General features: G+C 48.8%; 1 protein-coding gene across 1 annotated transcript; it reads left to right on the forward strand.

The window, feature by feature from the left end:
* Nucleotides 1–3,880: 3,880 nt before the first annotated feature.
* Nucleotides 3,881–21,549, forward strand: GPR139 (G protein-coupled receptor 139). The gene is made up of 2 exons (XM_044433755.1): nucleotides 3,881–3,989; nucleotides 20,615–21,549. The coding sequence occupies exons 1-2, from the start codon at nucleotides 3,881–3,883 to the stop codon at nucleotides 21,547–21,549; spliced, it is 1,044 nt and encodes a 347-aa protein (XP_044289690.1).
* Nucleotides 21,550–23,567: the final 2,018 nt, after the last annotated feature.

Genomic DNA, 23,567 nt, shown 5'->3' on the forward strand with positions numbered 1-23,567 from the left:
ATAGCCAACATTAAGCCATCAGACAGCTCGTTTTTCAAAGAGGAGACAAAACTTTGGTTTTGCTCTGCTACACGTGAGTTATGGGCCCCTCCTACGTCTTGGGGGAGTGAATTACGTGCTCCCTCCCAGCTAAGCAATGTAGTTCATATTTCAGTGGTGGAACTGAAACACAGGAAAGCAGGCAAAGTTACCAGAATTACAGCTCCACTTTTATTTCACAGGGGAATCCTGCAGGGAGCTTGTTCTTGCTGTTGGTGGATTTATCACTTCCTCCTCAGAACTGTTTTGAATCATGGCTTAGCTGTGGGCTTCGATGGGTCTGAAGTCCTTTAAGGGGCCCTTCCGCTGGTCTAAGCCCCTGCTGTCACCACTGGCTTGTTCAGAACGTTTGGGAGAAATCGTGTGTTTTCATGGTGGTCTTTAAAGGACAGCAAGTGCAGGGGGCAGGAAAGGGCAACCGCAGGACAGCCGGGTGGGTTTGCTGGAGTTCTGCAGGAGTCTCCCTTTCCTGTTTGCCCAGCAGGAGCACCACTGCGGCCGAAGCCCATGTCAGAGGCTGAGTTCCCGGGCGCTCTCCGTGGTGCTGAATTCCCCCTGCTAAGGATGTGCAGCGCCATGGAGCTCATGAATGAGAAGTCACACTGGCATGGGAGCCCTCACCAACCCACCCTAAATGGTGTTTCTGGAATAGGAAGCTTGGGGAAGGGGGATTCAGGAATGCTTGGGGGGGTGTAGGAGGGTACTCCTGAGTATGTGTTCAAATTCTCCCAGTCCTTGATCCTAAGCACTTGTCCCCAATCCTGAAAACAGCATTATTTGCCTAACCCTGGTTGCCGGACACTGCGTTTCTCACTGGGGGTGGCTGTGTGTCCTCCTTCGCAGAACACTGTCCTCTGTTTCCAGCAGATCCTCTGCTCAAAGGGCTGCCCAGCCCACGTTTGGTTTAAAGGTAAAGAACCTTTGGAAGGCAATCCTGGCCTTGAAGCTGTCCCTGAGCGGCACGTGGGTAGCAGAATCCCACACTGTGGCGAGATGAACTGCCGGGCTATGCAAATTGCAGTGACCTTGTCTAATTGCACACCTGCACATCTGCATGCACAAATATGCACATCTTAGGCAAACCAGAGTCCTTTATTATGAGGAATTTCCTCTTTTGCAGATATTCGTTAATGGCCACTCCAGCTGGGACAGGGCGGAAGTTCATTGATCCCATAAATCACACATCTGCCTGATCTTGCTTTAAACAGAAAGAGAAGAAAAGTTTAGGGGCACTCCCTGGCAAGTTTGGAGAGAAGAAACTCCTCCCCACTTGAAGACACACCCCAAAGCTTCCCTATAAGTCCCAGATTTGTTGTTGTTGTTGTTGTTACGGTGGTTGGTGAGGGAGAAATCCAAAAGCTACAGAAGCCTGATATGTTAAACACAAAACAGTGAGCAGGTTTTGCAGCTCAGCAGAAATCTTTTTCAGGTTAAGCAAAAAGCGGGGTGGATGGGGGCAGAAAGGAAACTGGTGGACATGATAGAAAAGCCTTAGTCTGCAGGTGGCTTTACGGAGATATGGGGGGAACACTGTGCAGATTACAGCAACATTTTCCATCACCCACCAATAGCCTTTCCTCCTTTATCAATATCCAGCCCAAAAAAGAGTGCTGATGAACTCAGAAGCTCACTTGCTACTATTACGCAATGTATTTATTTACAACACACACACACATCTAAGCAGATGCCAGAGTGGTAAACAATAGGAATATTCAAGTAAGAAACAAAGAAGCACAATATTAAAACAGAAAACAAAAAACAGAACCAAAGCTGTCACCTAAGGAAGTCTTCTTGAAAAATAGTGTTTTCTGGAAACGATACTATGCTGACACAGCTATAATATACTCTGCCTGCCTGACCTCCAGAGCCAGGGATTTCCAGAGAAAAGGGGCCGCCACATTGAGGGCCCTTCTCCGAGTGGACTCTGGCTGGGCATGGTTCGTGCCATCTGATAGCCTCACTCGGTGGGCAGGATGATAAGGGATGACGCCGTTGGTCCTAGTCCTTGAATGATGGGAGTGGGGAAGCGTCGTCTGCTCTCCGTGAAATCTACAAGCCCTGCCTTCTAATTGTCCTCCAACATTAGTCAAACCATGACACCCACCACCTTTCAAAACCAGTAGTGGATGGCAGCGGGGCGGTGGCACGGCAGCCCCGTGGACAAGAACATGGCTCGAGCGTCAAGGGTCCTATCTTCCGTTCCCATCATCTCCCGGTGGGGCTGGAACCTTCTCCAAAGCCCTTGAGAAATGTTCCCAGCCAGTGCCTTCAGGATGGGGTTCGACGCAGGCGTACCTTGAGCTTTCTGTGATGCCTGTAATCCATGCAGAAGGACAGTCCTCCCTGTGTGTGACATTGGCAACCAACTGAGTACAGCTTGGCCCTAAGACAGCGGTTTGCTGCCGCTTTTCCTGGATTTCCTCTGCCCTGAATGGGTAAGAGGAATGTTGCAAGAGCCCAGCTGGACCAGGGCAAAGGCCCAAAGCGGGCCGGTTCCCACAGGGGCCAACCTGGTGCCTTGAGAAAGCTCTCAAATGGGACATGAAAGCCATCCCTAGCCAGAGGGCCACCTGCCATGAGAGATGGACAAGCTGCAAGACGTCTACCCCTTTTTTCCTAATCATATGTGTTCGAAGCACGGGCCATAGCTGGAAACAAGTGCCAGAACTAAGCCCTGGCTTAAATTAAGCCCCCCTGCCTGATGCTAGATGGCCATTGTCGGTCTGCAGGGGTTGGTCTTTAGGACAGCAGAGGTATTTTGGTGGTACCGACACAATCGCAGCTGCCCATGCAGTACAGCACTTGGACTGGAACCTAGGAAATGTAGGTACTTGTTCCCACTCAGCCCTGAAGCTGCTTAGGTGACTTTTTAATTCTTCAAATGCAAATACCAAAAACAAAAAAAAACCAAAAACAAAAAAAACAAAAAGCAAGCAAACATATAATAAAGAAAAACACACAAAATAAAGTCTAAAAAATAGAAATCACACTGTACTTAGTGCACCCCTACACTGTGGCCACAGCTGCCTAAGGTGACTTTGGACCAATGGCAGACTCCCAGGCTAGCCCACTTCGCAGGGTTGTTGCGAAGGACAGGGGGAGAATCTTGTGAGCCAGCTGGGGTGCCTTGCAGGAGGTAGAAAGGGGTGTCGCGGTGGGCAGGAGCAAACTAATAATAAAATGCCAATATCACTGAAAGACTCCTTTACCAAAATCCGAAAAGGATTAGTTAAGCAATGCTAAACACTAATCATATTTTTGTAGTCCAGTCGTATTTTAGAAATGCTACTAGAAGGGGTAACGATAGGGGGCTTTCTTTTTCTTTTTCTTTTACTAGGATGGATGCAAATGCTAGCAGTGGTGATACCAGAGTGAGGATCCGTCCTAGTAAATGGAGAGTAAGGGAGACGCGTTTCTCCTTATGCAAAGACCTGGCGGAAGCAGTCAGCTGCTAGGACCCCGAGCGCGCCCGCTGCCCGTGTGTAAAGCGTGTGTATTGGAAGGCGGGCAGCGCAGCCAGCAGCTCGCCGCCCGGCGAAGTGAAGAGCAGCGCGTTAACCCTTGGCGTGCCGGCCGGCCGGCCGCCCCCCCCCCCCCCCCCCAGGGCCCCCCCCCCCCCCCCGGAGAGGTGGGCCACGCGCTGCCGCCGCCTCCTCCAGCGACGGGGCTGCGTGTGAGGCTGGCTGGCTGGCTGGCTGGCTGGCTCCTTCCTCCCCCGCGCAAAGTGCTCGGCATCTCCGGCGGCGGCGGCGGCGGCGGCTGGGATGCCGAGCGCCTGACTCCGTTGCCTTCCGTCCTTCCTTCCAGCGAGGCTCAGCCAGGGACCGGCAGGAGAACGTCGATGGAGCAAGATTACATCCACACGCACAACAGCACCTCCCTGCAAGGCTGTGGCTTGGGTTATGTGCCAGTCGTCTACTACAGTTTGCTGCTCTGCCTGGGGCTGCCAGGTAAGGCTGGGGGCGGGGAGGGGGCAGCGCTAGAACTCGCGGGGGGGGCAACTGGGCAGCGGGGTCTTCCCCGCCCGAGGCGCCGCGGAGGCCGCCGGTGCCCAGGACCACCAGGCATGTGTCGGCGGCTCGCTCCAAGTTCCCCCGAGTTTCGCCCCGCCAGTCCCCCCACCCGCCCATCGCCACCCCATCCCAGCCCTTATTGCCTCCAGGTGTTACTGACCGCCACTCCCATAAACCCCAGCCCAGCCCGCAAGGTGCAGGGGCTGGGGGTGCTGGGAGTTGTAATCCCAAACAGCTGGAGGGTGACCCTTGCGGGCATCTGTGCCTACCCCTTGAAGGGTGTGCTTCAGTGGGGCGGGAACGATGCAGGGCTCGCTAAGGGGACGGTCCTTGTGCACTGGGCAGGGTCGCGGGTTTCCAAAACGAGGAACCCTGCTGGGGTTAAAGTTTACCTCTGGCATAGACCCTGTGGCACACTCAAACACACACACACACACACACACACACGAGCGTCCAGACAGAAGGTTTGGGTTTGCAGAAGAGGTTGTTAAGGTTTCCCCAGAAATGTAGGGTGGAGAAGAACTTCCAAGTCTCTCTACCTCTGGCTTGGACATGTCAAGCTATTCCCACCCCGCCCCCCTCCAAGTCTGCAAAAAAGAAAGAACGAGGAGGAAGGAAGGAGTGAGTTTGGGTTTGTGCAAGGGAAAGCATGCTGGATACAGGCATCTTGGTCCAATGATTCTTTTACAGGTTCCACAATGAGGCCTGGCTTTCTGGGAATGTTTGGGAGCTGAGTTCAGAGAAAACCCCGCTGGAGGACACGTCTTTGCCTCAGACGGGGCTGGAGGGGAAAGGAGTTGAAAGAAGTGAGGCCAGTCACTCCAGAAAGTTGGGGTTGAAGTCAGTGTGAAAAGCCCTTCTCCCAGAGCATTGCTAGGTCGGGCCGAAAGCCTCTCTTGCCAAAAGTGCCCTGTCTCCCAGCAGAGCCCCCCCCCCCCCCGCCAGCCCCCTGGACACCTGCAAGGTGCTCGTGATGGCGGCAGCCCAGCCCTCGCCTGCCGCATTTCCCGGAGCGGAGGCTCCATCCCCACCTCTTTGATGGGAGCAGAATGGATAACGAAGGTGCTTCGCGCTAGCACCGTGTCGGATCGAGACTCCCGGGCATCCGTGTCCTTGGAAGAGGCACCTGCCCGCCCCCCCGCCCGCCCCCCGCCCCGGCCCAGCCAGGGATGCCGGTGAAGCAAGCGAGCGAGCTCTCCGTGGTGCTGACACAGCGAGCTGCGCGCCCGCCCGCCCGGACAGCGCACGGCTCACGGTTCGCCCGCGCTCCCCGCGCACCGCACATACCGCGGGTCGTGGAGCGGCGGACGCACCGGGCGCGGGCGCGGGCGCGGGCTCCGGGCTCCGGGCGGCTGCGGAGGAGGAGCGAGCAGAGCGGCTGTTTAAGAGCGCGGCGGAGAGCTGGCGCGGTGGTTAAGGAGGGCCTCGCCGTGGTCTCCGGATGCGCCGCTCAGCACACGCTTCCGCGAGAGCGAGGTCTTCTAGGAGCATGACAGCCGGAGTTGAAAAGCCCGAGGTCTCTCGGGGCAAGTTCCTGGGGATGTTTGCCATCTGGGCAAACAGGGGGGCCGTTCAAGATATTTGCAGGAAGACATCTCCTCCCCTGAGGAAATGCATCTGGCTTCCTCCCTGGGCAAGCGTTCTTGGAGCTGCAGTTTTCTTAATAGAATCAGAGAGTTGGAGGGCACCTCAAGGTCATCTAGTCCAACCTGACATCAATGTAGGAAATGAATCAGTAGAGAGTCCCTAATAAAGGGATTACATCTTTTCAAAACCCCCAGATCAAGGAGGACTTATCCTCTCTTTTTAGGGCATGGCTTTTGAGTGCTGACAATGAGCAGTTACTGAGAAGGCCAAGCAATGCCCCCCATTCCCCGGTGAGGTGGCTATTGTACTTGTTATTAAGTTGATAACCTGTCGTTCCTTCGGGAAACTCAGGATAGTTTACACATTTCCCCTCTCTTTTGTAACCCCACAACAACCTTGTGAGGTAGGCTAGGTTAAGAGGGACTTTGCCAAGGTTATCAGTGAATGCCATGATTAAAGGCGAAGTCCTTGCAATTCTGCTCCAGCACTCTGTCCACTACAGCAAATTTGTCCCTAAACTGCTGTCATTGTTACCAAAAACCACGTGGTCCAGTTTCTGTCACTGTCAGTTTTGTAGTCACGGCCCTTTTAAAAATAATTGTAAAGGGTGTGAGTTACCTCCCCCTGAAGCCAGTAGTAAAACACCCAATAGTTTACCAGGGTTGGAGTACACCCAAAGTAACAATTGAGAAAATTAACCTGCATCGATCAGCTCCAGAGTTAGAACTCAGCCAGCAAAAGGCCAGAGCCGCTGTCCTCACTGTGCCACCTTCTAGAGGAGTTGGCTTGCAACATACATTATTCCTAGGCTGAGGATGATAGACTTGCAATCCAACACCTTCAGAGGATGCCAACTTGGGGGAAGGCTGTTCCAGGGATTTAATGTTGACACGGTATGGAAGGCCATCCCTTTGAAGGCGATTCTTTAAAAGATGAGCAGCTGAAAGCTTTGAGGAATTGGAAATGTAAGGAATTGGAAATGTTTTCCATTGTTACTGTAACTTCCCTGACCTGACAATATCTTCCCCCCCACATACTCCCAGAGACATTCTCTGTCTCTCTGATTTGGCTACCATTATTTGGTTGAACAGAGAAATCCTATATGCATCTACCAAGAAATGAGTCTTACTGAGTTCAGGCAAGCTTCCCACCAGCTAGGTGGGTGTCGGATTGCAGCCTGCATCCTTATTCCGGAGGAGGTCGTGGTGTGAATCTGTGGGCCACCTTTGGCCTCCAAGCCTGAGGCTGCCCACCCCTGCCCTGAGTCACTGAGGTGTATGCACATCTCTTACACCAAGTGTGCAACAAGGGAGCAACTCCTCTGAGCAAGACTCCTGCTTTTCCATGGAGTCCAACATTAGGAGGCAGGTGAGGCTTGTGTCCAGGGTAACCATGGCTGGACACCGCCAGGGGCCCTCATCCCAGCAGAGAACCTCTTGGGCTGCTCCTCATCTTGACCATGGCAAGTTGCATGTTGCCCTGCTTCTTCCTCTGGACCAGTCAAGGGTAGTGCTGAGAAGATAGACCAGGAGTTGCCTCAGCTGACCAGCTGTCTGTCTACCAAGCAAGCGAGCGAGCGAGCGAGCGGTAACCAGGATGAGAAAGAGAAGAAGGAGCCATAGCAGCTGGTGGCCACAGTGGGGAGGCTGTTGGTCCACTGAGGGAGGAAGACAATTCCAAGACCTCGAAAACCTGAAGCCAGTATTTGTGTGAACATCACACTGCTGGCTCGCCTCTACGTTTGGCTAAAGCATGTGGTGCCGTTTCCTTGGAATCCTAGGCCATCCGGTCGTGCCACTGTGTGGTGACTGGGCTCCGGGCCAGGTGAACAGAAGGCTCTTCTGACTCTTGGAGGGCCTTTTTGGGATTGGCAAACCCACTGAAGGATGTCCTGCCCAGAACCGTCTGCCCGAGATCTCTGCTGAGGCCTTTAGGATCTCACCTGGAGCAGATCTGCCTGTTCTTCCCGGCTTTTTGGTGCTTCAGTTTTGAAATGGGGAAGGGCTGTATTTGCACTTTCTTAGCCCCCGGCTAGTTTGCTTTGATCACTCTGCTGCAATTTCTTTTAATTTGCTCGCATGTTTATTCTTTGTTTGATTATGTTCGTATGTTTCACGCTGGGAATGGGGTTTCTTAGCTCTCTTTTGTGAGCCATGCAGACAGTTTTTGCTAGGGGCAGAAATAAAGTATGTTTTAACCCTCACCTCTCCTCCCTGAAAGGAATATATAAATACATCAACATGCAGGACAGGAGAAGGGAACATAATGGCCTGAGTGAATGTGTCAACACCTAGAAAAGTCCCTTGGCTGTAGAATGCAAGCACAGTAGCACAAACATTCTAGTCTAAGTGACATCTTGGTATGCCAGATATTGCGTACAAAGAATTCAGATGTGGCATTTCCTTGCTTTCTACAGCAGTAGTACATGACAGATGGTCCACTGGGGTGCTGAACCTCCCTGAGTCCATGTTCAAGTGCAGAATTCAATTTCTGAAAAGCTCCCAGTTCCTGAACCCATGAGAAACTGGAAGGGACGTGGCATCACCAATCCAAGAGTGAGATTCTTGGTTTTTCAGAGAAGGCCAACATTGTGGAGCGTGATACCCCACATGGTTGGCTCTGAAAACTCAAGAACCACCCTGAGGGTTCAGTCTTTTAGGATCTTGATTACTGGGAAGGGGAGGGTGTTCACTTAGTCTTATTAGTCTGATATCAACTTTCAGCTGGGTTGTATCACATTACTGAATGGATTCCACAGAAAGCCAGTGCCTCTTGTTCCTTCAGTCAACCTAAGCAACACTTGCAGACTGCATTGAAGGAGCGGGCAGGGCCAAATGAAAAGTGGGGTGTGGCCAAGAGCACAAAATACCAGCACATTTGGGGGCCAAAAGACCAGCACATTTTGGTTTGAAGCTCATCTTGAGGGTAACTAAGTTCTAAGAGAACTTTTGGAATGGGGGTGAGTTGGAGAACTGTACAAAGAGCCAAGAACCCACCACATGGCAGGCGGTCATAGCAGTGGGGAAGAGAGACCCACTCAGTGCTCTGGGGAAGGGGCATGGCCACAGCGGTCCAGTTTTGGCTCCATGCATGGTCTGGATCCAGTTCCCACATTCGAATTTCAACACCTCTGCAGTGCAACATGTTCTTCGTGACATGGTAGACCAATTCTAGTGTAGGAAGCCCTCTGGTGTGCGCATCTTGGGGTTCTTGTAATGTTTCTCGTAACAGCGCCGATCCTGTTTAATCTTTTCATTAACGACATGGAAGAAGGGGTGAACAGTCTGCTGATCAAATTCGCAGGCGACACTAAAACTGGAGCAGTGGCCACAACTGAGGAGCAGGTACTCCAGATCCAAAAGGATCTGGACAGACTATGGAAGTGGGTGGGAGACAACAGGATGGCGTTCAATGTGGATAAGTGCAAGGTCTTGCACTTGGGGCATAGGAATAACTGTCATAAGTACAGGTTAGGTGACAAGTGGCTGGAGAGCAGCACTTGTGAAAGGGACCTCGGGGTGCTGGTTGACTGCAGGCTAAACATGAGTCAGCAGTGTGATGCGGCGGTCAAGAGGGCCAACGCCACCCTTGGTTGCATAGCCAGAAGTGTGGCTTCTAGATCAAGAGAGGTATTACTACCACTCTACATGACTCTGGTGCGCCCGCAACTGGAGTATTGCGCTCAGTTTTGGGCCCCTCATTACAGAAAGGATATAGCCAGGTTGGAGTCAGTGCAGCGTAGGGCCACAAAGTTTGCAGGGAAAGCCGTATGAGGCGAGACTGAGGGAACTGGGGCTCTTCAGCCTGGAGAAGAGGAGGCTCAGAGGGGATCTGTTGGCGACATACAGGTATGTGAGGGGGTGTCACATGGAGATGGGTAGAGACCTGTTCTCCCCTGCAGAGGAAGGCAGGATGCGCTTCAACAGAGCAAAGCTCAGGGAGCCAAGGTTCCATTTGGATGCCAGGAAGCACTTCCTGACAATCAGGACCCCGAGGGTGTGGAATGGGCTTCCAAGGGAGGTGGTTGAGGCCCCATTGGTGAGGGTGTTCAAGGATAAGCTGGACATGCACATGGTGGGCATGTCGTGAGCGGAGCCGGCTGGTCAGACTAGATGGCCCGGGAGGCCCCTTCTGACTCACTCTGTTTCTATGTTTCTATGTAACTCCCACCAATCCTTACCATTGGGCAGTGACAAAAGGGAGTTGGTGCAGAGCATCTGGTGGATACCTAGTTAAGGAAGGCTGCTCTAGGAAAGACCTTAGAAGAGTGATGAGAGATTATAACTCTGTGAGTTAGGAGGAGAAGCCAAGGAAAGGGGTCCTCTTTTGGGGCATCCAAGTGATGGACCATTCCAATGAGTAGAGAAGCATTCGTGACAAGTGAACATACATTCATAAACCACAAGCACAACTGACTCGAGCTGGGTAGTCAAACTTTGCAGTCAGATAGTTGGGCTAATTTTGGCTTACTTCCACTTTTGTTGGCAACTTAAGCTTTGGTATGTTCAACAATGCACATTTCGTTATACTTTCTCACATTGATAAGCATGGATCTGCATTGTTTCCATTGTTATTTTCATGAGTGTTTCAAAGTGCACATTATTCAAAACTCTGCACTTGTGTCAAATAATTTGCAAACTGAAACAAAATTCTTGTGCATCCCTAGGGCTAGATCAAATCCTGAATTGCTCAGGAGGAGATAGAATTTTATGCTCCCTCCAGTATAATGTACAGTCAAGGTCATCCTCAGACACAACTTCATTTTCCAGTCTCGATCAGTTTTGTGGTTCCATAGAGGGCTTCGTTATATCAAATGCTGCCAAATAGTCCGGAAGAGCTAAATTATGTGGTGTTAAAATACCACTGTTATTTTTTTAAAGAATATGTAATTTATTGATCTGGGAGGAGCAAGTCTCTGAAAGCGGATTGTAGTTAGAGTATCTTTAATTGCTAGGATGTGCACACACACACAAGTATGCAAAAGTCTAATTGCAATGTCCTTTAAAGCAGCCCTTCCTAACCTAGCACTGTCCTGATATACAGGACTACAGTTCCCATCATCCCTGACAACTAGTCATGCCACCTGTGGCTGATGGGAGTTGTAGGCTGGGAAAGGCTGTGGTCTAAACTCAGTTGACCTGAAGGACGCATACTGACTTCCAAATCCTTTGTAGAGCTTGTAAGTTTTGGATGTTCTGCAGACCATACTTTCGCCAGTTATTTGGCTCCCAAGCACTTGCTTTGGAAGCTGGTATTACACATTCTGTGTGGCTGGGTAGTTAATCATGCCTTTGTTACTCTGCATGTATAAGCTGAAATATTAAGGGTGCTGTCCTTCCCCCGCCCCCACACCTCCCTCCTCCTTTCCCATCTGGAATTGTGTGGCAGGAATGCTAATGAACAGCTCCTGAAGGGGGAAAGCCAAACGACAGCTGACTGCAGGTTTCTTGGGGCTGCAACGGGGGTTTCTTCCCCCTCCGTCGCAGTGCCTGTGAGCTGCAGTCCATGAGGCGGGTGGGGGCGGAGAGGATGGGGTCTGCCAGAGACGACTGGGGCTGCCGTGTGGGTAAGCCGACACAGAAGCCAGGTCTCCTAGAGCTGAATTTCTTTCAGTCCACCTTAAGAACCCAAGCAAGAAGTTAATAGAAAGCAATCAGGTGCACCAGCTGAGCCTCCCTGAAAAGAGGGAATCTCTTGAAAGGCAGGGCAGGAATGCTATAGAATGCCCCTTGATTTCCACTGCAAATATCAAATAGGTTCCCCCATCTCCCTTGGCATTTTATGGGCTAAAAGCTTGATTCATCAAATGCATGTGGGCAAATGTACACAAGCACATTCATGCAAACAAACCTCCTCTCCCTGGATGGAAGGCCTTTGTGTCTTGCAAATAGGTGACTGGCATTTCCCTTGGGAGAGGCTGAATTAACTCCTTTAGGAGCAAGGGCACGGAGGAGACCCAAGAACACAAAAGTGGTAAGAATTTCTCCCCTCCCCCACCTGCAAGGCAGACGGCTGCCCTCTCCTGATTTGGGGAATGTCATCTGAGGACAATATTTCCATTCCTATCCACAGCAACGACTGTACGTGTACTGTGTACAGAGTGCGTAAGAAATTTGTAGATTTCATTTCGGCATTGCGATAAGACATTGCGGACAGCTCAAGCTGTTGAGTTAGACTGGCGGGAAAGGTTTGACAGCTGGGCTGGGAAATAGGACATTTAATTAAGCCAAAGTACCCCAACCTGGTGCCCCAAGTTGAGTTGGATTACAATTCGCATAATTTCAAAGCCCTCCCTTCCCTTTCTGCAGAGCGGACCTTTTGCCCAAAGTCCTACTCATCTGGGAACACTGACCATTTCCCTGGCACAGAATTCCTAGATCTACATCCCTACCTCTCACACAGCCTTTGGCAGCACGGAAGCCCTACCAGCCAGGGCAAAATGGGGTAGAGAAATTTTGGAAGATGTTATTATAAATTATAACCCAAGCCTGAACCCAGGTGGTTGTACTCAGAGACTGAGAACAAGTCCTGGAGTGAAAACCGTTTTCCAAGTTAACCTTTGCAGTTCTCATGCTTAGACCTTAAAACAGAGAACTAGCCAAACAGTCACTCCTAAGGTGCTTGGAAAGAGCAACAACTCCAGGTTATTGGATAACATGATTTGCTGTCTATTTTTGTTCCAGGATGAAAAGATCTGTAACAATGACTCGGGCAGGGGTGTGGAGGGAACAAAGCCGCCAGGAGCCAAGGAAAATGGGTTAAAGACACTTAGCTGTGGTCAATACCATCTCTGCTAAGCTGTCGCTGTTTAAAAATATAATTTCCAAGGGAGGGAAGCGCGCTTGTGGCAGATGTTGCTTAATTTCAGGAGGCAGGGTAGCCATGGAGCATCAGGCACGGCTTGGGAACAGGGCGGTGGTCTCACGCACCAAGGTTCCACAAGGAAGCATCAGTCGATTGCTTTTGCTAAGTCAAACTCAGTGCGCTGATGCATCAGTTTCCAAAATGAGGTAAGCATTGGAAGGACGACAGTTTGCACAGCTATATCACTGGAGAAGTGCCATGCCTCTGAGCATCTCTCAAACGGTTTGGGAGCAGGAGGAAAGATGGCTTGGGATGTGTTGATTCAGCCTGTGTAAGCCCCACCGGCTCATGGGGTGAGTCAATGCATACGAGAGAAGGATGCACAAACTATCCAGCAGGGGGAGCCTGTTCAAAAAATCCACATGTAATAAGAATGTAAGAGCACTGCTGGATTGGAATAAAGGTGTGTTCAGTCCAGCATTTGGCCTGTATCTGTGGCATTGAATATCTGGCTCTGCATTAGTGATTAGCTTCTCAGGTTGCGTATGTTTCAAAGGTAAGCACAACTGGTGCATACACAGAAAAACAGGGGTACCTGTTCATACAAAGAGGCAAAAATCAGAGCCTGCCATTTGATAAAGCGGCAAGACTGAACAAACTTGCCGGAGAAATTTGGAGAGCTTCATTGATCTCCAGGTTGGTTGGTTCATTCGTTTTTGCAAATGGAGAATTCTTGTTCTTGCTAAGAAATGGAAAGCTCTCTTGCTGTCCAGGGGTAGAAAAACAGTGATCAGACCAGGTAGATAATTGGTCTGAGCTCACAAAAAGCGTTAGATTCAATACTTCGAAATGGATTATCTCACAGGAAGCCACGGATGATTATCCATCATCAGGACTTCCATTTAGCAAACCTGCAGTGTTGGGCTCAGCCTCCAACTCATGTTGCGTTTTATTGGCAAATTAAGCCACAATCTGTTTACACACTCTGGGAGTCTTCGAAGCCTTGGGTGAGTGGCTTTTATTTAATTCTTCTGGGCATAACAGGAACCCACCATGAATGAGTGACTGAATGGCAGTTCAGTCCTATGCGTGCTTTCTAAAAGCAAGTCCCACTGAGCTTAATGGGGTTTATCCCTATATAAGTGTCCTTTTAAAGACTCCCATGTTGCCACTCTGTGCTGTCTCATACAGTGATAAAAGGCAAGGCTGAAAATCTCATGGCTTCGAGAAAGAACTGCAAGCCAAAAAGGCAAAGGAAATTTAGGGATCGATCGCGTTGTTTTAAGTAACGCTCTGCTGAAAAATTTTCCCACTTTTTTTCTCGTTGAGCCAATCTCGATGAATATGGTAGAAAATAAATTATGTTAAAAAACAAGTCCAAAAAGGATGTTTTGGAGAAATTCTAGTGGGTTGGGGCAAGGTTTCTTGTGCATCCCTTACTCACAGGGTGGTTGTGCATAAATGTGGTCTCTCTTTTTGCAATCTTATCTCCAGCATCTTTGTCTTCCTGCAGATCAAGAAATGTAGCGGCCTAGAAGGCTGCAGAGCCATGAAAAACAACAAAAACAAAAAACCATACCCAGCATCCTGGAACTCTTCATTGTGATTAGGCAAGCTCAGAACGCTACAAACATTAATCACAAAATACTCTGAAAAGGAGGCAGAGCAATGGAATCCTTTTTTCTTGGGGGAAAGAAAACTTCCAGGAAACTGGAGAGATGGTCTGAGCTCGGCACTGGCTCCACCTCTTCCCCGAAAGTAGATGCAAACACTGTCCTTCTCACACTTGTGTCGCGGCGGATGCAACATGGGGACTGATCCACCAACAGGGTCAGCATGGGTGCTGCTTCCTCGGACAACAGAGACAAAACAAACAAACCCAGGGAAGAAAGGAGTGGAGGGAGCGGGGGATCCGTTCTCTAACCCCTGGCAGTGGGGAGAAGCTGCTTTCCCCTCCCATTTCTCTGCCCACAAATAGGGTGGAGAATTTTTAAGAGAGCATTATTCTAGTTGTACGGCACTGCAGCTGAAATGCAGAAAATCCAGTTTTTGGGAGGATGATCTAACCTAACCTAAAATTCAATAAGGATGGAACCCAATAAACTTTCCTACGGAATACCTTCAGAAGGTACTCCATAGCTGGCATTCTGCAACCAAGTCTTGTCTTGGTGCCCCACCAATCTAAACTTCCGTTGCTGGTGGGGCAGGAGCAGGGCTCCAGATGCAGATTACAGGCAGGTTAATAGAGGAAGAGGCGGTCTTTCAGGTCACCCCACCCAAGCCATTTAGATCTTCACGGGGTAAAACCTGTACGAGGCCTGGGCTGGCAAGAAGCCAGTGGGGTTGCCATTGACGAATGTATCTGTCATTTCTGAACAGCTGTCGGTGAAATCTTACGCCTAGGGAGGCGGGAGGCACTGCACAGCTGGAGTTCTTCGGCAGCCATCCATTCGGAAAGCTTTGAACTGGATTCATGCACGAGCAAGGGTTGGAATAGATAACATAAATGGCCCCTTCTAGATCTTAAAGGTCTATGATTCAAGGGCAACCCCACATTGAGCATATTCCAGTACTCCTAACCTGGCCTGAACCGAAGTAGAAGAGTGCATCTCTAGAAAGAGGGCATTCCAGAACATTCTACTGCCGAAGAAGGACTGTCGGTGGTTACATGGCATGGGTCTAATCGGGAAAACATTCGGAACAAAGAGCAAATGTGGCATACCGGTTGGCGTGTTGGACTGGGAGTTGTGGGATCCAGGTTCTACCCCCCTCTTGGCCATGAACCTGCCTGGGTGACTTTGGGTCAGCCAAAGTTGCCCCGAGGCTTCGGCGAATGGGGTGGCATAAAAATGTTTTAATAAATAAATAAAAATAAATAGCTCTTAGCCTAACCTCCCTCACAGGGTTGTTGTGGAAAGGAGGAAGAGCAGTATGTGAGCCACTTTGCGTTCCTTGCAGGGAAAAAAGGTGGGAAATGAATGCAACGGATAATTTGAATTGAATTAATTAGATGGAGCTTCATCCAAACATGCCCTTCTTTCTGCCACCCTCATTTTCTCTGGGTGTGCATGAATAACCTGATGCAAAATGGAAAAATGGCTGATGGAAATGTTGGTGGCAGACACTTGGGCAGCTCCTAATTCACTGTGCCCTCCCACCTCCTGCAATGCTTCACTGTTTGGGGTTCTTTTCCTCAGCCCAAGGAAGCCCAACGTAAGAGGAATTTTTTCAAACCCAAGAGAGTAGCTGTAACAGTCAGGCAGAAAGTGCCAAATCCTATGCATTCCCGTTTTGCATGGGGATGCATAGAATTTCCTTGGCCTCCTTGCTTCTTATTTAGTGGAACCCTCCTAATGATTCTTGATTGGCCTTGAAAAGGCAATCAGCATGATCAGAAGTTGTGCATGGAATGCAGCACATTAGCTCCGCAGGAGGAGTAATTACTGAATGCATATGAAAATGTCAATACTTGGCAATCCACGCTGGCTGTCGGTAGACCAAACCGCCGTGCTTTGCTTGTGAACTAATTAAATGAGTTGGCGGAACAGGAGTGGGTGGAGACATTCAGATGAGACTGGGCCAACACGCTTCACAGGTTGTTTGGGCTTAAGCAAGCGTTCCATTGAGGCAGGGCTGCGGAAGCACTAGGGAGGGTGACCCATCCCGCCCAGACCACTTCTTGGACTTCCTCCAGGGGGCAAGACGCAGTGAGACTTGGAGGGACCCTTGGAGCCTTCCAGGACTCCCTGAGGAATCCCTCGGAGGGTATCCCTCGGCTGTCTCTGATCTGAGATCGGCGAGAATAGCTGGATTTCCCTGTTGCCATGCCATCTGCTCTGTCACCTGCAATCTCCGATCAGAGCTTGCAGTGAAGATGCCCAGAGGTGGGGAATTCAGATGCCAGTCTTGGGTCAGAGACGGCAGGGGGGTGCCTGGGGTGGGATTCGGACTCGCCCTTCTGTGCAGGGGGTTCCCACCACCTCAGAGATCAGAGTGGGATAGAGAGCCAGTAGAAGTGGGATTCATCCACACGGGAAGAGTTTCCTTTCATCACATCTGGGAGTGCATCCTGGCACCCCACACACACACAAACCATGGAATAAAGGGTTAGGGCTGGGCCATGCTTAGTGGAGGGGGCAGGGTGGCCTCATCCCTTGGAGTTCTCAGCTTTTCAGGGAACTGCCCAGACCCCGACTCCAAACAGTTGCATACCTGTGACTTAAAGAGGGCACATACTACGCAACCCAATCCTGGATCTCTGAGATGCATTTCCTTCCTCTTTGGTCTTTGAGATGCACAGGCAGATGCATCCCAATTTTTGTGCCCTCTCTGTCTCTGCAAGCCACCATATCATGTCCCATCCTAACATTAGAGATCCTGCCGAGGCTCTTCCCCCCGGAAGAAAAGAAATGAAATTTGGGGGGCTCTGCAAAGTCTGTCTCAACACAAGCTTTGAGACAAGCTTTACAAAACACCCTGCATTCTTCTCTAGCTTAGATTAAAATCCAAGCTGCAGAATTATTTCCAGTTCCCTCATTCTACTTGCTACAAGCCCCACTTTCACAAGAACCTGCTTGTTCCCCCTCTTTCCCCCTTACTTTGCTATTGGGGGTGTGTCTGGGTGCAGGGAGAGGAGACAAGCAGAAATGGACCAATCAGCAAACCTCTGACTCAGTGACATGTGCCAAATTCCATTCTGAAGCCTGTTCTGACTGGAACCGGTATAAGCTGGCAAGCTTTCTTCTTTCTGCTTGAGAATTTGTCTGCATTGGTGTGCAATCCCCCCCCCCCCATATATGCACGTCAACTATGTTCATCTCTGAAATGTAGGCATTCCTCTCCCATTGTTGGAAGCTTCTTTGAGTGCAGTTCTTTTCAAACCTATGCATTATCATTTGCCTTTTTCAAAAATACGCATTTTCATGTGCATTTTTCAAGTGGACTCCTGCTATCAAATGCAGTTGCTTTTGACAGCAGACCAGGAAAGGTGCAAACTTTGGCCCCAGATGGCCTCCGAGATGCCTGCAGTGTAAGTGTGTGCCAGGGAAAGCCTGCCCATAAAGAAAAGGTCGGTCTGTCCCTTTGATCCCCTCTGTTGGCCCTGGAATGGTGAGCAGCAGTGGCAGTCTCTCTTGGGACTGAGGGCAGGAAGGCAGGGAGGGAGAGGAAGGAACAGGCCTTCTTCCCCCAAATCACCTGTCTTCTGCCACTTTCCCACAAGGTAAGTCAAGGTAAGAAGCGCATCTGGGCAGCTGCAGATTTGGCAGGCAGGGACAACCTTTTCTGAGCTTTGGGGCAGCTAGTAATCTTATCCAAGCTCTACCTGACTGGTGGGGAAAGGGCTCGCATAATTTCTGTGTTTTTTTGGAGGAAAACCAGGAGCAGCTGACCTATAGCATAGAATTTGTGCTATGCAAGGAATATGAGAGTCTCCATTCTGATGCAGCATCCCTTCCTGTGTTTGGGCTCTGCTTCTCTGTTTCATGTTATGGAAATGGACACCAAGTTGTGAGCTGCAGGGAATCTTCTCTGTACCACCAGCTGAACACACTGGGGAGTTTCCCTATAGTTTAGTATATATTACTCTGATATCCTGTCTTTCTTCAGTTATGCAGCAAAGCAGCATGCATCTGATGACAGGAAGTAGATCTCCAGCAATCTGAGACTTCAACTCTGAGAAGTCCCTGCCCACAAGACCAATGGGCAGGATGCATGGAGCTGAATCCCAAAATATTTCTGCCCATCTATTCCATACATAGTGACTGGGTTCACGTGGCATGACAAAAAAACCCTGGGAGGTTTCCACAGTGTACATTTTTTGCCTGGAAAAATGATTGAGTGGTTTCTATGCTAGGGTGGTTTCTATGCTAGGGTGGTTTCTATGCAAGGGTTAGGGTTTGCTGACACATCCCATCAGCCCTCTCAATCCTGCACTGGATGGCTGGAGCAGCTCCTGCAGCACCAGCTGCTGCTCCTTCCAGGGGGATCTGTCATAGCTGCAAACCAGGATTGTGGAAACCATCATGCTGTGTTCAGATGATCAGAGAAATCATGGTGAAACATGGAAGCAATAGAACAGAGTATTGTTTCTTACTGCGGTTTCTAAAAACCAAACATACCATGCTGAAGTACCATGACAGGGTTTGTGTAATACAACAGACCATCCTGCACAAGAAACCACTGTGGTGTCATAAGAACCACCCAGTGTGGCCAGCTGCTCTCCCACGGATGTTCAGCAAGGCTACAGCATGGTATGTCTTCAGGTTCTAACCCTGAGTGTATCCTCAGAAATGGCTGATATCAAACATGAAGGTGTACCTCTTACATCAGCCTTGTCTCTAAGAACCATGCCAGAAGAACAGAATAAAAAGTGATGTGTAAGCTATTCTTCACATTCATGATGACCGAAACCCACAGGGTAAGAACTGAACATCAGGAAACTGCAGTATTTCTCATACTGAAGTCTCAGTACATGGAGCTGTGGCAAACTGAGCTGAGAGCCAGTGTGGCGTAGTGGTTAAGAGCATGGGACTGGGACTCGGGCGATCTGGGTTCTAGTCCCCGCTCAGCCATGGAGCCAACTGGGTGGCTTTGGGCCAACCACAGACTCTCAGCCCAACCTACCTCACAGGGTTGTGGTTGTGGGGATAAGATGGAGGAGGAGAATGATGTAAGCTGCCTTGAGCCCTTTGTAGGAAAAAGGCAGATATAAATCGGAAAATAAATAAATGAATAAACAGCCATGCCAGAAAAGTGATGCACCAGCTGAAACTAGCTCCAGGCAAAGTCAGAAAGCCACTATTAGTAAAATATGGGCTGAAGTTATTGCATAGATGAATCCAAGAAACGCAGAGCAATGCTTGTCAAAGCTTCTGCTCAGGTTTTGGAAAAGAGAGTAAGGTTCAGGAATGCTGAGAGCTGTAGGATTATTTTCTGTCTAAACCTGCATGGGAATTCAGCCAAAAAATGTTTGTTCTCATGAAGCATTATATAGAAGGACTCCACACAGCCAATGAATTTCACCCACATTTTTCTCTGAAAATTAAAAGTGAGGAGGGGGGCATTAAATGCACTTCCTAGGAGTACTTTTGAGGTGATTGTTTGTCATTTTGTCTTTTTATCATTCAATTAATAAATAAACAATTACAGTCCTGGCCTCATCACTGAGCTACATCAAAGGCCCTTGTTTGTCCAGAACCCTGTTCCTTCCTGCAGAGATAATTACATAGGTCTGTTGCAAAACACCCAGACAGCTTCAGCTTTTGAGCAGTACAGAGAAAAAATATGAAATAATAAATAATACTAAGTATTATTATTTAATTATCATTAATAATAATAATAAATTTCCTTTTTATACCAACCATAGCCAAAGATGATGAGGAGGAGGAGGAGGAGGAGAAGAATAGATCAGTATAGCCATGAATCAAATGTGAGAGAGAGCTATATTCTCACAAATGTTTGAGAAATAGAAGACGGATACCATATCCTTCACCAGCAGGGTGAGATGTTAACTGAAGACCATTTTACTACCTGGTTACGTGCTTGCCCTGCTAAATTTGCACTTAGGAAATGAAGACACACATACACGAGCAACACACTCATCATATACACACACACACACACACACACACACACACACACACACACACACACATATACATATATATATATTCATTCCACAATCCATTAACTGACTCTGGCATCAAAGAGACTGAAGAAAAAATACAGATATTTCAGAAAAAATACCCAGATATTTCCTGTCCCCACAACACACTTTTCTTTGATGGGATTCCTACTTCGCGCTAGGCAGTTCCAATGGCCACCCTTCTTTGAAAGAATTTTTGCCTCTCTAATGAAAGGCAGAAGGCAAGATCTCAATGCGTTTTCCAAGAGAAACTTTTGCAGTCTGAAAATAAACACCACTTGCTTCATTAAAAGGGAGGAAAAGCTCATTTCTAAATCAGGAAAGATCAGTGGAGTGCGCATCCCTTCGGGGAATAAGGGCTTCTGCTCACTTCACATAAGCGTTCATGATGGGACAGCCCCATGGCACACCCAGCAAGTGAGCCCACGGGCATGGCAGGAGTCTGCTTAGCGATCTCTACCTTGCCTCTGATCAGACTAACACAACTCTCCTCTCTCTCTCTCTCTCTCTCTCTCTCTTTCTTCAGCTAACATTTTGACAGTCATCATCCTTTCCCAGTTGGTTGCTCGCCGGCAAAAGTCCTCCTACAATTACCTTTTAGCACTGGCTGCTGCTGATTTGCTGGTGCTATTCTTCATTGTCTTTGTCGACTTCTTGTTGGAAGACTTCATCTTGAAACAGCAGATGCCAGAAATCTTGGACAAAATCATCGAGGTCTTGGAATTTTCTTCCATTCACACCTCCATTTGGATTACGGTGCCTCTTACCATTGACCGGTACATAGCTGTCTGCCACCCCCTTAAATATCACATGGTTTCCTACCCAGCTCGTACGCGGAAAGTCATCGTAAGTGTCTATATCATTTGCTTTCTGACCAGTATCCCATATTATTGGTGGCCCAACATTTGGAAGGAGGACTACACAAGTACCCTGGTGCATCATGTCCTCATCTGGATCCATTGTTTCACCATCTACTTGGTACCCTGCTCCATTTTCTTCATCTTGAATTCAATCATCGTCTACAAACTTCGACAGAAGTGCAATTTCCGGCTGCGGGGGTATTCCACGGGGAAAACGACGGCCATCTTGTTTTCCATTACCTCCATTTTTGCCATACTGTGGGCCCCGAGGATTATCATGATCCTGTACCACCTTTACGTCTCACCGATACACAACAGCTGGTCTGTCCACATCGTTTCTGACGTGGCCAACATGCTGGCGCTCTTAAACACTGCCATCAATTTCTTCCTGTACTGTTTCATTAGCAAGCGGTTCCGCACCATGGCCGCCGCAACCCTCAAGGCCTTCTTTAAGTGCCAGAAACAGCCTGTGCAGTTTTACACAAACCATAACTTCTCCATAACAAGCAGTCCTTGGATATCGCCTGCCAACTCTCACTGTATCAAAATGCTCGTTTACCAATATGATAAGAACGGAAAGCCTATAAAGATATCACCCTGAGAGCCATCCTGAAGGTTATCGATGGATGTGAGTTCTTTTCAAACCATTACATCAATGGGATGTAATTGCTAAGGTGGTCACTGCGAAAAGCAGTGGGTTTCCTTTCTCTTCGGGAGCTGGAAGATTGCTGGGCTAGAACTGTTAATAAAAGCCTTTGATACTGAGGAGAAAGAAGGAGATGGAAGGCAAAGGAGCGTCATCTTCCACAGGGCGCTGTGAAACAAGGGTCTTTCAGGATGGACCGTTTCATGTCCAAGTGCCGGTGCCAAGCAAATTTCAGGGAGAAAAGCTACCATAATGCATACCTGCAACTCTTTGAATGAACCGATGTTGTATCGACACCCAGGCTGAATGATTTTCTATACTGATGGAGGTATTTACAAGATAGGCCCTTGCGTGTTTTTCTTTTCCTGTTTTGGGTTCATTCTGGCATGGAATTCTATCACACTGATTTTCTGTTGTTGAGAAAAGGAAGCTAGCCATCCGTAAAATCTTTGTACGGTGCATAACACTAATCTTTGGGAACTGTGTGGAAGCATGATCCAGAACTCAGAGTTGCCTTGTTAGATGTCACCATGTGCAGCAAAATGAATGTTGCCGCAGCTGTCCATAATGACCGTGGGTGCTGCATTTTATGCCATGCAGAAGATCATTTTGCAAAAAAGGAGGGAGTTCGTGAGCAGAGAACAGCAGCAGCAGCAACCTCTGAGCAGTCATTTTTAGTTGGATCTTTGAAAGCTCAGTGTGAAGGCTGGCAAGGTGCTTTATTCCCGGTGTGACACTGAATTATTTTGTGATTTTTATGGAGTCTGTCAGTCCCACTGGGGCCTGATGAAACCACAAGACCTTCCTTGGATAGATTCTAAGTAGTTCTTTGTACACTCCTGAAAACCCAAGAATGTATGGTAAGTGGGTTTTTCTCTCCATGAGTTCCAGCATGTAACCCTTCATCTTTAAGAGTTACAAACACACACAAACTGTTTATGGAAGTAACAGAACAGAGACCTCCTGGCTTTCTGGTGAAGAAGGATGCTATAGTTTGGGCAATATATTTAAAACTATTCCATGCAAGGAAGTCTTCAAACGTTCTGGCTGAACAACCTGAGGAATGTGTATGATAACCAAGAGTGGATTCAAGATTTTGGGAAGATGTGAAGGAGGAAATATGTCAAGTTTATTATCCCTTGTTGAATAGCTGTGTTGTCGGGCAGCTAATGCTGTCCTTAAATTATCACAAATGTAATTCCCAGTGCAGCAAGTTCCATCCTATGTGTGGAATTTTGGCGATTCGGGGAGCGCATGAGTGAACAGTTCCACTTCCTTTGTCCACCATGACCCCATTTCTGTGGTTTCTTACTTTCATGAACAGTGGTGTGAACTCCACCAGAAACAGCTAAAGGTGGTTGGGGGGGGGGGGCTATGTGAGCATGGATGCTTTCAGAGTCCAGCAGATGGAGCAAGGCCTGCATGTCACAACGTGGTTACAGTCCCTACACATGACTTTGGCCAGTGACTCATTACTGAATGAGCAGTGCTCATTTGTGGATTCAGGCACACGAGCATCTTAGGCACTTCTGGTGTTTTAGCTTCTAGAACTGGGCTAGAGTTTGGGATTGCTTTCCTGACTATGTGGCAAAGGACTGCTCCTATTTACATGTGCATGTTTGCCCTTGGGATGTCTCTACACAGGCACATTGCTAAACCTGCGCGCATAGGGTCCTGACCTCAAATTTATTTACCAGGACTTCAGTTGTGTTTCCCATGGCCCCAGATCCATTTCCCAGGGCCCCAGATCCATTTCCCAGGGCCCCAAATCCATTTCCCAGGGCCCCATATCTATTTCTCAGGACCCAGATCTATTCCCCAGAGAGCTGAGTGTCCATTGGTGCCAATGAAAGACTGGGGAGGTTTGTTTGTTTTTTCCTTAGCCTCCTTGCATACAGGCATGCAATTTTCAAAGTAGATTGTGGCGATGGGAGGCTTAACTCTTTTTCCCTCAGATGGTGCAACAGACATAT

This window comes from Varanus komodoensis, unplaced genomic scaffold, assembly GCF_004798865.1.
Source record: "Varanus komodoensis strain SLA01 unplaced genomic scaffold, ASM479886v1 scaffold26, whole genome shotgun sequence".
Classification (NCBI taxonomy): Eukaryota; Metazoa; Chordata; class Lepidosauria; order Squamata; family Varanidae; genus Varanus; species Varanus komodoensis.

Coding starts and splice junctions, on each gene's coding strand:
- GPR139 (XM_044433755.1), top strand. CDS start 3,881: ATGGAGCAAGATTACATCCACACGCACAACAGCACCTCCCTGCAAGGC. Junction 3,990..20,614: donor GCTCTGCCTGGGGCTGCCAG/GTAAGGCTGGGG, acceptor CTCTTTCTTCAG/CTAACATTTTGACAGTCATC.